The sequence below is a fragment of the Rhinoderma darwinii genome, chromosome 1 (assembly GCF_050947455.1).
Source record: "Rhinoderma darwinii isolate aRhiDar2 chromosome 1, aRhiDar2.hap1, whole genome shotgun sequence".
In the NCBI taxonomy this organism is placed as follows: Eukaryota; Metazoa; Chordata; class Amphibia; order Anura; family Rhinodermatidae; genus Rhinoderma; species Rhinoderma darwinii.
Window position 1 is genome coordinate 539538752 of NC_134687.1, and position 15466 is coordinate 539554217.

General features: G+C 43.6%; 1 protein-coding gene across 1 annotated transcript; it reads left to right on the forward strand.

Moving 5' to 3' along the window:
* Positions 1 to 2846: 2846 nt before the first annotated feature.
* MBLAC2 (metallo-beta-lactamase domain containing 2) lies at positions 2847 to 15226 on the forward strand. The gene is made up of 2 exons (XM_075837374.1): positions 2847 to 3367; positions 9954 to 15226. The coding sequence occupies exons 1-2, from the start codon at positions 2917 to 2919 to the stop codon at positions 10337 to 10339; spliced, it is 837 nt and encodes a 278-aa protein (XP_075693489.1). The 5' UTR covers positions 2847 to 2916; the 3' UTR covers positions 10340 to 15226.
* The last annotated feature ends 240 nt before the right edge of the window (positions 15227 to 15466 follow it).

Consider the following 15466-nt stretch of genomic DNA (forward strand, 5'->3'; position numbering starts at 1 on the left):
GTTGAGATTAAAAATGTCCAAACCAATTTCCGATAAATGTACAGCGTCTTTCCTAAAAAGGCAGGACACACCACCTTCCAGATCTAAGTGCTTGAATGAAAAACCCCCAATTAAACCATAAAAAATTGGAGGCAAAAATTGGGACATATGTCTATTAACCCGTTTCCGGATTTTATCACTGAATTTTAAATCCTTTGATCGAAGCCACAAAAGCTGAGGAACAATCTCAGAAAAAATAATTTTAACTTTCGGAAAAAGTTGTTTAATTGTTAACAGACTGTGCTTCAAAAGAAAAATGAGGTTAACCGTACTCTCTTTACCCACGTCATTGCCCCCTAAATGAACAATAACCACATCTGGATCAGGATACAAAATTACTCATCAACATAACGTGTTCTATTAAACTTTCACATTTTTGACCCCTAATACCACTCCAATAAACTTTCCAAAAAGCGGGATCCATTGCTAAATTTGTAGTATAACATCTTTCAAATACTCTGCGTTCAGCCCAGTGGATGAAAGAATGGCCAACGATCCAAGCAACTCGTCCTGTGAAAACTAAAAAACAATCAGATTTGAGACAAGGATGGTATAATATAATGTTTAAAACAATTAGAATCCCATCTACCAAATCTTCTTATAACCCGCTGACCCACACCAGCTCTGTAAGCTTCTGTAGCTGCACCTATTCCAAAAGAATGGGAAGAAAAATGATGGTTAAGCAAACCCAATGCTCCAAGACATTTCCGTAAAACTGCCCTGAACAGAAACTGAGTACGTTTAGAACCATCCTGATGAATTAAAAGTAATTTCCCACCTGCTGGTCTAATAGCCAAATAATTCCCCATTAAAAGAACAGGGCAAACCGAAGAACCTTGCAGCCTATTCAGACACAGCCAAATGCCTTTACCATCTTGATCCATTTTTGACCTTTCAATGAATAAAACAATAACAATTTTCTTCACCTGGACCATATGCTTACGGGAAGGTGCCCGGGCCGTTGAAAAATATACAACATGTCCTATTTTAGGCCGGAATTACGGCACGGGCAGGCCCATAGAAGTCTTTGGGGCTCCCGTAATTATGGGTGACTACGTGTGCGCACCCGTAATGACGGGAGCGTTGCTAGGCGTCGTCAGTGGATAGTCACTGTCCAGGGTGCTGAAAGAGTTAAACGATCGGCAGTAACTGTTTCAGCACCCTGGACAGTGACTACCGATCACAATATAAATAAACGTGTAAAAAAAATAGAAGTTCATACTTACCCAGAACTCCCTGATTCTTCTCCAGTCCGGCCTCCCGGGATGATGTTTCAGCCAATGTGACCGCTGCAGCCAATCACAGGCTGCAGCAGTCACATGGACTGCCGCGTCATCCAGGGAGGTCGGGCTGGATCTCGAAAGAGGGACTCGTCACCACGAGAACGGCCGAGTAAGTGTGAATTTATTTTACTTTTACCTTGGAAAGCGCTGCCCCTTCTCTCTATCCTGCACTGATAGAGAGAAGGGGCTGCCGATTAGTGCAGTGCAACTTTGCAGCGAAAACGTGCCCGTAAATACGGGTGGAATACGGGTGACACCGGACCTGTATTTACGGGCACGGGTCCGTAAATACTGGTGCAATACGGGTCGAATACGTGTGACCAAGGACCCGTATTTACTCCAGTATTTACGGGAGGGAAAAAATACGTTCGTGTGCATGAGGCCTTAGCTACTGATTTTTTCAAAAAATTAAAGCTCACGTCCAAATCAATCCCCAAAGGTGAACTGGACAAAGCTCCCCTTCCTCTTCTGCCCAGGGAACCAACTCCCGGAATCTAGGAAACTGAAAACGTGACAAAGCATCAGCAATAGAATGATCTAAACCTGGAATATGAACAGCTTTAACCCAAATATTCAACTTTAAACAAATTAATACAAAATGACGCAACAACTTAACTACCAACGGACATTTAGAAGACAAACAGTTAACAGCACAAATAACCCCTTTGTTATCAATATGCAAACGAATACGCCTATTCTCAAAAGCTGATAATGCCACAATCACAGGGAAAAGCTTGAACAAGACCATATTCTTCAACACCTTATTAGTACACCAAGCCCGGTGCCATCTTCCAGCGCACCATCTACCATCCCAAAAAGCTCCAAAACCAATTGATCCAGACGCATCCGTAAATAAATGTAACTGATCTGCATCCACAAAATCAGCTCGCCAGAAAGAACGACCATTGTAGACTGAAATGAAATCTAACCATAAATGAAAATCCTCTCTCATATCCTTATAAATATCAATTAGAAAAAAAGGATTTTTAATACCGGCTAATTGCATAACTGTGCGCCTACAAAAAAACCTGCCCATTGGCATAACTCTAGAATCAAAAGCCAATAGACCTAACACAGATTGAATATCCCGAAAAATCTGTCATGTGCACATACCCTGATCAAATCCTATAATGCACTTCTAGAGTTAAATTGTATATATCGGATTACTGTAAAGTGTCTGGAGACTGGAAATAGTTCCCAGAATGCAAATCTCCAGAGCAAGCTCTGTGTAGTGAGATTTCAGCTGTGAATCCTGCAAAATTGATCAGCCCTAATACAAAATCGGGATCAGTACAAGTAATGTAATGCAGGTACAAATGCACTTTTTATGTCAACTGAAGAGGTGGACATCCCCTTTAAGGCGTCCATCAGTCGCTGCTATTCACGATCACCAGCGTTTTCTACGAAACTCAGAAGAAGGGGCGGTTATATACCGAACAGTGCTTCATCCTCATTGGTTCACTCAACAGGGACGCCGCTTAAGAGTCGTTTCCTATTGGTGGAGGCGCGTTCTGAAGATGCCCTCAAGTCTGTGGGCGCTGCCCGAGGTACTGACAGCAACAGGCGCCTGTGTGCCCGGGGAGAGTGTCCCGCCATGACCGCTCTGGACTGGTACGCACACAAGGCACTGGGAGACGGCGTTTTCTGGATACAAGAGCGGTTTTACGAATCGGGGAACCGGGCAAACATTTGGTTGGTGCGCGGCTCCCACCAGGATCTGGTTATAGACACGGGGCTCGGGCTGCGCAGCTTGCCGGATTACCTGTGCTCTGCTGGGCTGCTCCCGCACGGAAAAGCGGGGGGATGCGGGCGCCGGCCGCTCATGGCTGTGGCTACTCACGTTCACTTCGATCATGCCGGTGGCCTGCACCAGTTCGAGCAGGTGGCGGTGCACCGGGAGGAGGCGGACGCGCTCATCCGGGGAGATAACTTCGAAACCGTGACCTGGTTATCAGACAGCGAAGTGGTGAAGCCCCCGACGCCCGGCTGGAGCGCAAGTCAGTTCAAGGTGCAAGCGGTGACCCCCACCCACATCCTGGAAGATGGTAAACACTGCTATATACGGACCAGTCACCTGTGGAGATCCGCAGTCACCGGGGTCCAGCCCCTCCTCTATGTACGATAGTGTATAACTGATGGACCAGGCTACATGGCACCGCACTATGGGCTAACCCTGGCAGACCTGATCTTGGGTACACCAGTTTGCTCTGCAGTGTAGCATGGGCCACATCACCCAACATGGTGCACACCTGCCCTGTACTGATCAATGCCAGCCCAGGAGAGCTGTCCTCTGCCAGTTGCCTGAACAGAAAGGTGGCAGAAAACTTAAAGGGATAGTCTGGAATTCAGAGTTAAAAAGATAGATGGCAATCTGTAGAAAACCCCCCAAAATACTTTAGGAATGAATTCTTGCCCTGGCCCTCGCTGCCTGTATCCGTTGCTGACTATGGCATTTTGTCCATAGTGACGTAACATAACATGACCTCGTCCAATCGCTCCTGCGGAACTACGTTTATTAAAAGTTTTTTTTTTCCATTATTGATAGATTTTGGGGGTTGCTTTTAACCCATGCTCCCCTCAAATTCCTGTTGACGCCTTTGAATAAACGAGTTGCACTTGAAGCAAATGGAAAGCTGCACTTAAAGCTACTGTACCAACCCAAGTGACAGTTCCTCTTAAAGGGGTTGTTCACTCATAGACTTTTAAGGCATGTCAACTGGATCCAATAACTGGGACCCGCCCACTGATCCTTAGGCTGGATTCACACAAGCACATTACGTCCGTAATGGACGGAACGTATTTCGGCCGGAAGTCCCGGACCGAACACACTGCAGGGAGCCGGGCTCCTAGCATCATAGTTATGTACGATGCTAGGAGTCCCTGCCTCTCCGTGGAACTACTGACCTGTACTGAAAACATGATTACACTACGGGACAGTTGTCCTGCAGCGAGGCAGGGACTCCTAGCGTCGTACATAACTATGATGCTAGGAGCCCGGCTCCCTGCAGTGTGTTCGGTCCGGGACTTGCGGCCGAAATACGTTCTGTCCTTTACGGACGTAATGTGCTTGTGTGAATCCAGCCTTAGAATGTAATCCTACATGCTCTATAACTTTCCATAAAGTGAATGGGAGGTACAGAAACAGCTAGTGAAATGTGGACAGAATGTAAGCCGGGAATTTATTAAACCTAGCGTTGCATATGCCAGTTTTACTCTAAGGCCTCATGCACACGACCGTAGCCGTGTGCACGGCCGTGATTTTCGGGTCGGCCGGCTGCGGACTGTCGGCGGACTGTCAGCCGCAGGCCGCCCGCAAATCGCGGGACATGCACATGGCCGCCGCCATTGTTTTCAATGAGCCCGGACCGCAGAACCGGGCCGTAATAAGACATGCCCGTTCTTTCTGCGGTCCGGGCTCCCGGGCCGTGCAAGGACCGCAAAAACTACGGTCGTGTGCATGGCCCCATAGAAAAGAATGGGGCCGCAATTCTCCCGTGGATTTTCGGGGGAATTGCGGCCGCAAAAACACGGTCGTGTGCATGGGGCCTTAGGCCTTATTCACACAAACGTGTTATACGTCCGTGCTACGGACCTATGTAAGTGAATGGGGCCGTTCAGACTGTCAGTGATTTTCATGCAGCGTATGTGCGCTGTGTAAAACTCACGACATGTCCTATAGTTGCCCGTGTTTCGCACAGCACGCACCCATTGAAGTCAATGGGTGCGTGCAAATCGCGCTCGGCACACGGAAGCACTTCCGGGTGCGGCGCGTGATTCGCGCAACATTAGTAAAAAGAATGAATGAAAACAGAAAAGCACCTTGTGCTTTTCTGTTTGTAAACATAAAAACAGAGTGTCATAATGATGCCGGATGCGCGAAAATCACGCAGCCACGCACCATATGCTGATGCCACACAGACCTTTTGCGCGCGCAAAACGCAGCGTTATTTGCGGCCGCAAAACTGACACGTCCGTGTGACTAAGGCCTAAAACAGGCAGGCATAAGATGTGCCTTATTTATTAGGAGACACACACCTCTTAATAAATTTGGCGCATGTCTGGCCGTCCGTGCGCCACAAAAGTTAAAACACGAGCTGGCGTGGATTGGCACTGGAATTTACACCAGTTTTCAACCTACCTCATTGTCTTGAATGTCACATAGGGTCACTGGAGTTGTATTGTAAGTCATCATGTAACAATAATTTACTTTACTTGGGTCACATGATGCAACTTTGGCGCACTTTCATTTGCTTTGTTTTATTTTTGCCTTATAGACCTCAATGAAAATGCTGCGATTGTTGCAGTTGCGAATATTTCTGTTTTCTGGAATGTCAGTGTCCAGATAGTATAGGAAAGCACAACAGATAATTGTAAGGGCTCGTTCACGCGAATGTAGCCCACCTCGGACGTGAAAAACTGCCGTTTTCCACGTCCGAGGTGTACCCGTGCGGGACGTGTTGTCACGGATCCCCCACAGACTACAGTCTATGGAGGGATGCATGACCCGCAGTAAAATAGGACATGTCTTATTTTTCAACTGAGTGTTCACATGCTCCGTTGAAACAACGGTCGTGTGAACGGCCCCATTGAAATGCATGAGTCCGTGTGACAGCTGTTGTTGTATGGCCGTCACACGGACGTGATTCACGCTAGTGTGAATGAGGCCTTAGTTTCGTCAGCTGCTCCGAGCGACAGAATCATGCAATGGCTACGCTCTTCAGATAGCCATACAGGAGGGATTTCAGATGTCTGTTTTCTGAATGTCTTTTCATTCATTGTTGGGCTGTAGTTTTGGATGACAATGACGACTCACCGATCAGTCAATTGACCGGTGTTAGGTAATGGACACATCTCCTGAAAAATGCAGCAATTCAGTCCACTTTCCGTTGCAGGAATTGACATTCTACGGTTTGAAAAATACGCACCGCAGGTCAATTTTGGCTGGAAATCTTACGCAGCCTGTGGATGAGGTTTGTTAAATGTCATCCACAATGCTGCTACTGTATTCTGCTGCGTTTTTGCTGGCTGGAAAAAAAGGCGGCAATTCCGTTACGTGTGGACAAGCCCTTGCAGTTTGATGACAAATGTGTGTTGTACTTTTTATTTTTAGGTGGTGTTGTGCATTTCAGGCTCCGCTTGGGTAAGACTTTTAGCCACAAATGTAATTTTTTTTTCTGCTTCTTTTTTTTTTATTTAATTTTTTTAAATAAAAGGTTACGCTTTAATGCAAAACTGCATGTAGGTGCCCATGATTGCATAATAATGTGCCGAGTGTCTGCTTTATGAAAATATATGGGTATGGGGTAAAATATATATATTTTTTACGTATTATAATTATTTGTGTTTGTTGAAAGTGTGAACAAAAATGTTAATGTGTATTAGTGGCGTCATATATTGCAGATTGTTGAACTCGCTGAATATACAAACTTCATTAAAGGGGTATTCTCAGAATTGTCAATTATCACCTATCAACAGGATAGGTGATAATTGTCTGATCACTGAGGGCCAAACTGCTGGAACCCCCATCGATCGCGAGAACGGGGGTTCTGAACCCCCTATATCCTCCCTGCACCCGATTGTGCTGCCATTCCATTCAAAGTGCAGCGCACAGCTGTTTCCGTCGTTCTCATAGACCTTGAATGGAGCGCCGGGCGTATGCTTGACCAGTTTCTCTTTACTTCAGAGGGTGCAGTATGGAGGATCTGGGGGTTTGAGGCTCCCGTTCTTGCAATCAGTGGGGGTCCCAACAATTATCCCGTGTCTCCTAACCAGTTAATGAATGTAAATGAAGGAGTTTTTCTAGTAAAAAAACAGATAATGTTAAAAAGACAGCTTCGGGCAGAATAATTAGGAAAATAATCTGTCTGAAACCACCCCATAAAGGTGAAGGAGTTCGCTCTAACTTCAGGTGGTTCGGGATCGGTTTAGATGTTTTAGTCAACCATAAAAAGTAGCATACGGAATATCTGAGAAATAAGTCCTAATGTTCCATTAGTGTAACATAAAGCATTCCCGTTGATCCTATTAAAGAAAGCACATACAGGTCTTGTCGCTATTACAATTTCCAGCATGATTGCGCGGCGGAAGCATTTACTGGCGATCGATTTACCATAATACAACTTGAGGTGATCACCCTTTTAGCGGCTTGAGTAGAGTGCGGCTCTTGAGTGCATAGCAGACACATAAAAGTAATGTCCCGGGTGCTCTCCCATCTCCGGGAGTACCTGCTTATTTCTCCTCTAAGAGCTTCTGAATGTTTGTTCACACTGAAATGGTTATGTATGGGATGTGCATATTCCATTATGACTTGTAACTGTTGTAGGGATGATCTCCGGGATCCTGGAAGTCATGCTTGTAGCTCCGTCACTGGGGGCCACTTATTGGTCATTGTACAACACAACAAGAATACTCACTTGTCATAAAGCCTTAGGGAAATGTAATTACTTATCTGCTAATATGTGGTGGAAATAATACATTCTAGTTATTTAAGGTTCTTCTTCCATAGACTTTCTATGAATAGTTTTGTTTAGCTTGGTACTTCAATTATAAAATATCTATCTTTATCTATCTATCTATCTATCTATCTATCTATCTATCTATCTATCTATCTATCTATCTATCTATCTATCTATCTATCTATCTATCTATCTATCTATCTATCTATCTATCTATCTATCTATCATCTATCTATCTATCTATCTATCTATCTATCTATCTATCTATCTATCTATCTATCTATCTATCTATCTATCTATCTATCTATCTATCTATCTATCTATCTATCTATCTCATCCATCGCTTTTTAGCAAGTTAGTTATTTTTGAATAGTGAAAAGTTAAACAATTTTCCAATATATTGTTTTAATTCCTCACATTTTTCAGTATCTCTGCTTGTTGTCGTTCAGTAGGAACATTCGTTTAATTCCAGTGCATAAAATTCTGTCCATGGTCATGTGATGGACACACAGGTGCACGCCTCGTTACAAGACACCGCTCTGATACACATACTGTAACGTAATGGCCTGTGCACCTGTGTGTCCGTCACATGACCAGGACAGAATTTTTTCCATTGGAAGTAAACCATGAATGTTCCTACTGAGTGACAACAAGCAGAGATCTTGAAAACTGTGAGGAATTCATACAGAAAATATATGGGAAAATTTTGTAACTATTTATTATGAAAAAAATATACATTAATTTGCTGAAACTGGACAACCCCTGTAATAGGACTGTCTTCTCATGATAACCCCTTCCCATATGCCCAGAGCCCTTCTATTAGCCAGAACAAAGAGGTGTTGCAAACTTCGGCTCTCGGTATGTCAGACAACCCCTTGAATCACACTAAATTGACCCCCAAAGTGACAATTCTGTGCCTGACTGAAGTGCCTATGAATATATATGGCAGGTTTCACTATCTCGGTGATCCCTCTCAAACAGCAAGCAGGATTTTGTGACATAGAACCAGAATGACCATATTGCAGCGGCCATTTTGGACAAGAGGAAGTGCATCCATATTAGTTGTCACTTTTTTAAATACGCTTCTCAGAAGCTGATGGTAAATTGTCGCTGTTATTGACTGAACATGATGAAAAAATGAAAGTTCGTTCCTGCTATTCTAATATAAAAATGACTACTAATATGGCTGCCCTTCCTGTTGCTACTTTTACGAAAATTTCTGTCACAACAAAATAGAAAATTATCAATAACACGAAGTAAAAATATGAAACATAATTACCATACTTTTTATCTAAAACACAGCCCTAATGCGGCTGTATTTTAGGGTCTGGATTCAGCTGCAACATCTGTACCCCCTGTTTTACTGAACCAAAGTTGAATCCCCACAGGGCTCTAAGTTGCATTCTGTTGAAATGCGGAGGGTCTAGTTGTTGCAGCTGTAATATGGACAATGCAGCCTTATTACCAACGTGTATCATTTATCAAAGGCAAAGGCAGCGAGTTCAGGTGCAACATACTGACTCCAGAAAAACGCAGCGAAAAACGTGAGTTGCTCAAAAAACGTTTGAAAATCAGGGGCTGTTTTCCCTTGAAAACAGCTCCGTATTTTGAGACGTTTTTGACTTTACGTGTGAACATACCCTCAGGGTATGTTCACACGACCTATTTTCAGACGTAATTCAGGCGTTTTACGCCTCGAATTACGCCTGAAAAGATGGCTCCATTACGCCTGCAAAACATCTATCTGCCCATTGCTTGCAATGGGTTTTACGTTGTTCTGTTCAGACGAGGTGTAATTTTACGCGTCGCTGTCAAAAGACGGCGCTTAAAAAGACGCCCGCGTCAAAGAAGTGCATGTCACTTCTTTGGACGTTTTTGGATCCGTTTTGCATTGACTCCATTGAAAAAAAGCTCCAATTACGTCCGTAATGGACGCAGCGAAAAACACGAGTACTTGCAAAAACGGCTGAAATTCAGGAGCTGTTTTCGCCTGAAAACAGCTCTGTAATTTCAGACGTATCTTGCGTTTGCGTGTGAACATACCCTAATATTACGGAATTATCCAGTCTTCCAATATAATATCTGCTACATATTGGTTGCCAAGCTCTTGTCTCCACTTGTTCATCATATTTTTTAAGATCATGTAGTTACACAAGATGTCTGTTATATTTTTCAGGTGACGTCATCAGCCTCGGTGACAGGCAACTGACCGTGATGCATATGCCAGGACATTCACGAGGCAGTATCTGCTTACACGATAGAGATCGCAAGATCCTATTCAGTGGTGATGTTGCATATGATGGATCGATGATCGACTGGCTTCCTTACAGTAATATCCCGGAGTATGTCAGATCCTGTGAACGTCTCAAGGGCTTGGTAGACAGAGGTCTGGTAGACCAAGTGCTCCCCGGGCATTTCAACACGTTTGGAGCAGAAAGACTTTATCGCTTGGCCTCCAATTATATATCAAATGCTGGAGTTTGTCATAAAATGTCAACCTACGCAGTGAGGTCTTTTGCTGGATTAGCCCTACGTGTAACTAATTCCAGGGGAACAAATTAGGCTCTTTCCACATATGTGTCGGAGGCTCCGTCGCAGTTCCGGTGAAAAATCTTGCAAGAAATAGCGTTATTTTCTTCACGTAAAACGCAGACACTCTCACGGAAACTCGATGGAACACATTCGAGTCAATGGGTTTCGTCGGGCTCCATTAGTGCCCATAATGCAATGGCTCCAGGACATCAGTTTTTTTCATTCCTCTGTTCCTATGACGGAACAGAAAAATAGAAAAACTTCGCGCAGATGTGAACGAAGCCTTAGAGTGTTTTAGCAGTGCCAATGAAGAACTAAATCCGAAGAACTTCTATGCAAGCATCTGAAACCAAACAAGATGTTCAATATGTAGATACCTTTCATATCTCCCATGTGAGCTTATATTATTATCCAAATGGCAAGTAAATCTTCTATTGATGAATCTGGGTTCAGATTGTAGAAGGAATGTATTACTTACTACCATTCGTGAACTAAATAAGGTGAAGAAAAACATATTTGTAGTAATGTTACAGGTGCCAGAAATATGTGTTCATATGACTCGATGAATATCTACTAAAATGGAATGCGGAGAGAATATTGGCGCTGTACAAATGTGTCCACCTTTTACCTTTGCTTGAATTTGAATTGAATTCCCATGAAACCAATTCAATACAATATAGCGACATGCTAGCAAAATCCACGACGGGCTGCAATTCACATAACAACCACTGGGTGATCACGCATAGCATAGACATCTCGGGACAGAGTATCGCAAAATCATGTTTTTCGCTTCACCCATGAAAGCACAGAGAGAGGATCTGCCTCCACGGACAGGTAACCTAGATAAAAAGGTGGAGCCTCTCCTCATACCTCAGTGGCTTCCCGTCCTTGGTAGGACACCTGCAGGCCGCAGTGTGCCAGGGTGAAAGGAAAAATTGTATGCTATACATTGGGGGTTGTTGTTTTCCGGGTGGTCCTTCAGGCTTTCCAGTGGGAGCGTGTCTGGTGTACCTCGCTTTTTAGGTGTAGTCCCATGCAGTCCAGGAACAGGTAGCAGAGGGCCCGAAGAGTCTGGTGATCCTGAGGCGCGCTTCCGGGTTCGGAAGTGAGGACGGCATACAAGGCATGCACACGCTGTTGTCATCCTCTTTAATGGCGTACATTCTGGTATTTATTATTTCAACTATTTTTTTGTATGGCTTGCATCAGATTGCTTGTACATAAACACAATATCTGCACTCTTTACTTGTCACTGTGTTGCCCCTTAGGCCCTGTTCACACTTCCGAATTTTTGCGGCGGACTCCGCTGCATAATTCTACCTCCCATTCATTTCAATGGGAGTTGGACGCTTCTGTTCACGCTACCTGATTTTTTTTCAGCTAGCGGGAAAAAGAAGCTTCTTGTTTGATTCCACCCGAACCTCCCATTAAAGTCAATGCAGGAATAATTCCACGGCAGATTTTGCAGTCGGACCTGCCACGCAGAATTTGCCGTGTGAACTGACCCTTAGGCCTTATTCACACGAACGTGTTATACGTCCGTGATACGCGTGTGATTTTCACGCGCGTCGCACGGACCTATGTAAGTGAATGGGGCCGTGATATTCACGCAGCGTATGTGCGCTGCGTGAAACTCACGACATGTCCTATACTTGCCCGTGTTTGGCGCAGAACGCACCCATTGAAGTCAATGGGTGTGTGCAAATCGCGCACGGCACACAGAAGCAGATCCGGGTGCCGCGCGTGGTTCGCGCAACAGTAGTAAAAAGAATGACTGAAAACAGAAAAGCACCATCTGCTTTTATGTTTGTAAACATAAAAGCAGAGTGTCATCATGATGCCGGCTGCATGAAAATCACGCAGCCGCGCACCATATGCTGATGACACACTGAGCTTTTGCGCACGCAAAACTGACACACTCGTGTGAATAAGGCCTTAGACTACAAGGTTTGAGAAGGAAGCAGATTTATTATCTAAGGCTGGATTCACACATGCAGTTTTAGCAAGGTATACCATTAGAAAAGGAGTATTTGTTTTTTCTTTATACTTTTCCTTCCTTTTGGATGAACTCCTGTGTTTTGCCCAAAAAAAAACAAACAACCTACATGTGTGAATCCAGCCTAATGGGTGGGTGTATCTGGATATAGGATTTGCAGATCCTGTAATAGGCACTTTACTACTTTATCACTTGTTGATCGTAATGTAGAAAAAGTGAAGGACTTTCTTTTTAGTTCTTGGGGTTAAGGGGTCCTTATACCATGAGACGAGCTGTGGTAAGAATCCAGTCATGGCTCTATAGGACACTACTAATTTCATGGGCCACTCGTTGTAAATTAAAATGGTGTCGCTGACAAAAAAACGAGAGAAGGTTTTGTGGGCACAGCCTAATTTATTTTTCTTTGTTTTGCCTGGAATATGCCTTTATGTAAGACAATCTTTAAGCACACGTCTTTCTGTTTTCTTAGAACTATTTATAGACTATTTTATATTGTCTTAGGAGTATTAAATCCTGATTTATAGTGCCCTCTTGAGAGAATATGTAGTTAAGTGGAAACAAGTCTAAGGGTATGTTCACACGCAAACGCAAAATACGTCTGAAATTACCTGAATTTCAGCTGTTTTTGCAAGTACTCGTGTTTTTCGCGGCGTCCTTTACGGACGTAATTGGAGCTGTTTTTCAATGAAAAACAGCTCCCAAAACGTCCGAAGAAGTGACATGCACTTCTTTGACGCGGGTGTGTTTTTACGCGCTGTCTTTTGACAGCGACGCGTAAAATTACACCTCGTCTGAACAGAACATCGTAAAACCCATTACAAGCAATGGGCAGATGTTTGCAGACGTAATGGAGCCGTCTTTTCAGGCATAAACGCCCGAATTATGCCTGAAAATAAGTCGTGTGAACATACCCTAAGAGGTTTTCCAACTACTTGACACTGTCCAATCCGCTACGGACAGTGCCCGCTCACTCACTCTTCAGCTCTCGGCAGACAAGACTGTGATCTCTCACGAGAGATCCCAGCTTGAGAATCTAACCTAAGGGCCAGTTCACACTGACTTTTTTTGATGCGGAAAACGCGCCAAAAAACGGCCGAAAATGCCTCCTATAGATTTCAATGGGAGGCGGAGGCGTTTTTTTGAAAAACCGGCTCGCGGGAAAAAGAAGGGACATGCCCTATCTTCGGGCGTTTACGCCTCTGACCTCCCATTGATAACAATGGGAGGCAGAGAAAGCTTATTTCGCGGCGTTTTATGCCCGTGGCGCTCAATGGCCGCGGGCGAAAATCGGTGTGCAGGCAGAGGAAAAGCTGCCTCAAAACTCCAAACAGAATTTTGAGGCAGATTTTCCTCCTGCAAAAAACCCAGCCTGATGGGCCAGTCAGCTGGTTGAAAAAGCTTCTGAATTCTGTATTCTATGATTGCTTTAAATTACATTTATTGGCCCCCATCCGCTTTAATTGAAAGGTGCAATTAGAAAAACATAACATCTAGTGACAAAATGTATAGACAAAAAAACTATTCTCATTCATCCTTTACGGTATGTTCACACGTACACGTCCGTTACGGCTGAAATTCCGGAGCTGTTTTCAGGAGAAAACCGCTCCGGAATTTCAGCCGTAATGGCAAGTGCAGGCGCTTTTTGCTGCGTCCATTACGGACGTAATTGGAGCTGTTTTTCTATGGAGTCAATGGAAAATGGCTCCAATTACGTCCCAAGAAGTGACGGGCACTTCTTTGACGCGGGCGTCTTTTTTATGCGCCGTCTTTTGACAGCGGTGCGTAAAAAAAATGACCGTCGGCACAGAACATCGTAAAGCCCATTCAAATGAATGGGCAGATGTTTGCCGTATTTTCGGACGTAATTCGAGGTTAAAATGCCCGAATTACGTCCGTAAATAGGGTGTGTGAACCCAGACTAAGGCACACGGTCATAGCCGCAGACAGTCCCCCGGATTTGCAGGCTGTGTTCCCATTATAAAGTATGGGAACACGGTCCGTAAAATCAAAAAATAGGGCATGTCCTATTTTTTGTGGATAATTTCTAAGGCCCAGACACCTTCCCGTAAATATACGGGAAGGTGTCTGTGGGCCATAGAAATGAATGAAACCGTATTTACAGTCGTGTGCACAGGGCCTTAGATGTGGTTCTATGTTGTATAGGTGTGTGAACAAATATGACAACAAAGACACAATCAGAAGCTTCATGCACCGTAAAACCGCAGTTGCAAAAAATACAGACCTGCTGGATCTTTAGTTGCAAGTCGCATGCGACATTGCCAGTATTCACCTCAGTTAGGTGCAACTCCGACTCGCTTGCGACATGTCTGGGATTTAAGGGGGGGGGGGGGGGTTATAGCCAAATGTTTTGGTTGCACGACTTGTATCAGACTTGATGTCGAGCGACCAAAGTCCCCGTGTAGCCCTGGCATTCGTCATACACAAATGATCTGTTCGTATTCTATTCAGCAACAGCTCTTCTTTACTGCCACCTAGTGGCTAAACTGATAGTAACCGCAATCCTGCAGAATATGCAAAACGACTAACAGGAGTGTGCGGTGTATGGAATGTAGTGCAATTGTACAAACATCTAGATTGTTCATGTGAAAATCTTTTATATTAATAAAAGTTATATATATTCTTTAAATTATTAAAGTGTGAAATTTAATGTTTGCTAAAGTTATTTTTGGAGTATATACAGTAATACTATGCTAATGCTTAAAGTTACCAGATAGTATTTGCAGTCATGAACTATATCTTTATGGCCGTACATGATTCTAAGAATGTATATTATACAGACGCAGAGCTAAATTGCAATTATGTGATGCGCATTCATTTTTCCAATTTAAAATTTGTAATGCATTTGTTGTTTTGCTATCACATATCTATCTATCTATCCTATCTATCTATCTATCTATCTATCTATCTATCTATCTATCTATCTATCTATCTATCTATCTATCTATCTATCTATCTCATATCTATCTATCTATCTCATATCTATCTATCTATCTCATATCTATCTATCTATCTCATATCTATCTATCTATCTATCTCATATCTATCTATCTATCTATCTATCTATCTCATATCTATCTATCTATCTATCTATCTCATATCTACAAATAAAATGCTGTAACTAAAGTTGTGTTATGTTTTTC

Excerpts from the sequence above, each read along its gene's own strand:
- MBLAC2 (XM_075837374.1), top strand. The coding sequence starts at position 2,917 with ATGACCGCTCTGGACTGGTACGCACACAAGGCACTGGGAGACGGCGTT. Across the intron at positions 3,368-9,953 it reads CACCCACATCCTGGAAGATG|GTGACGTCATCAGCCTCGGT; the intron begins GTAAACACTGCT and ends TATATTTTTCAG.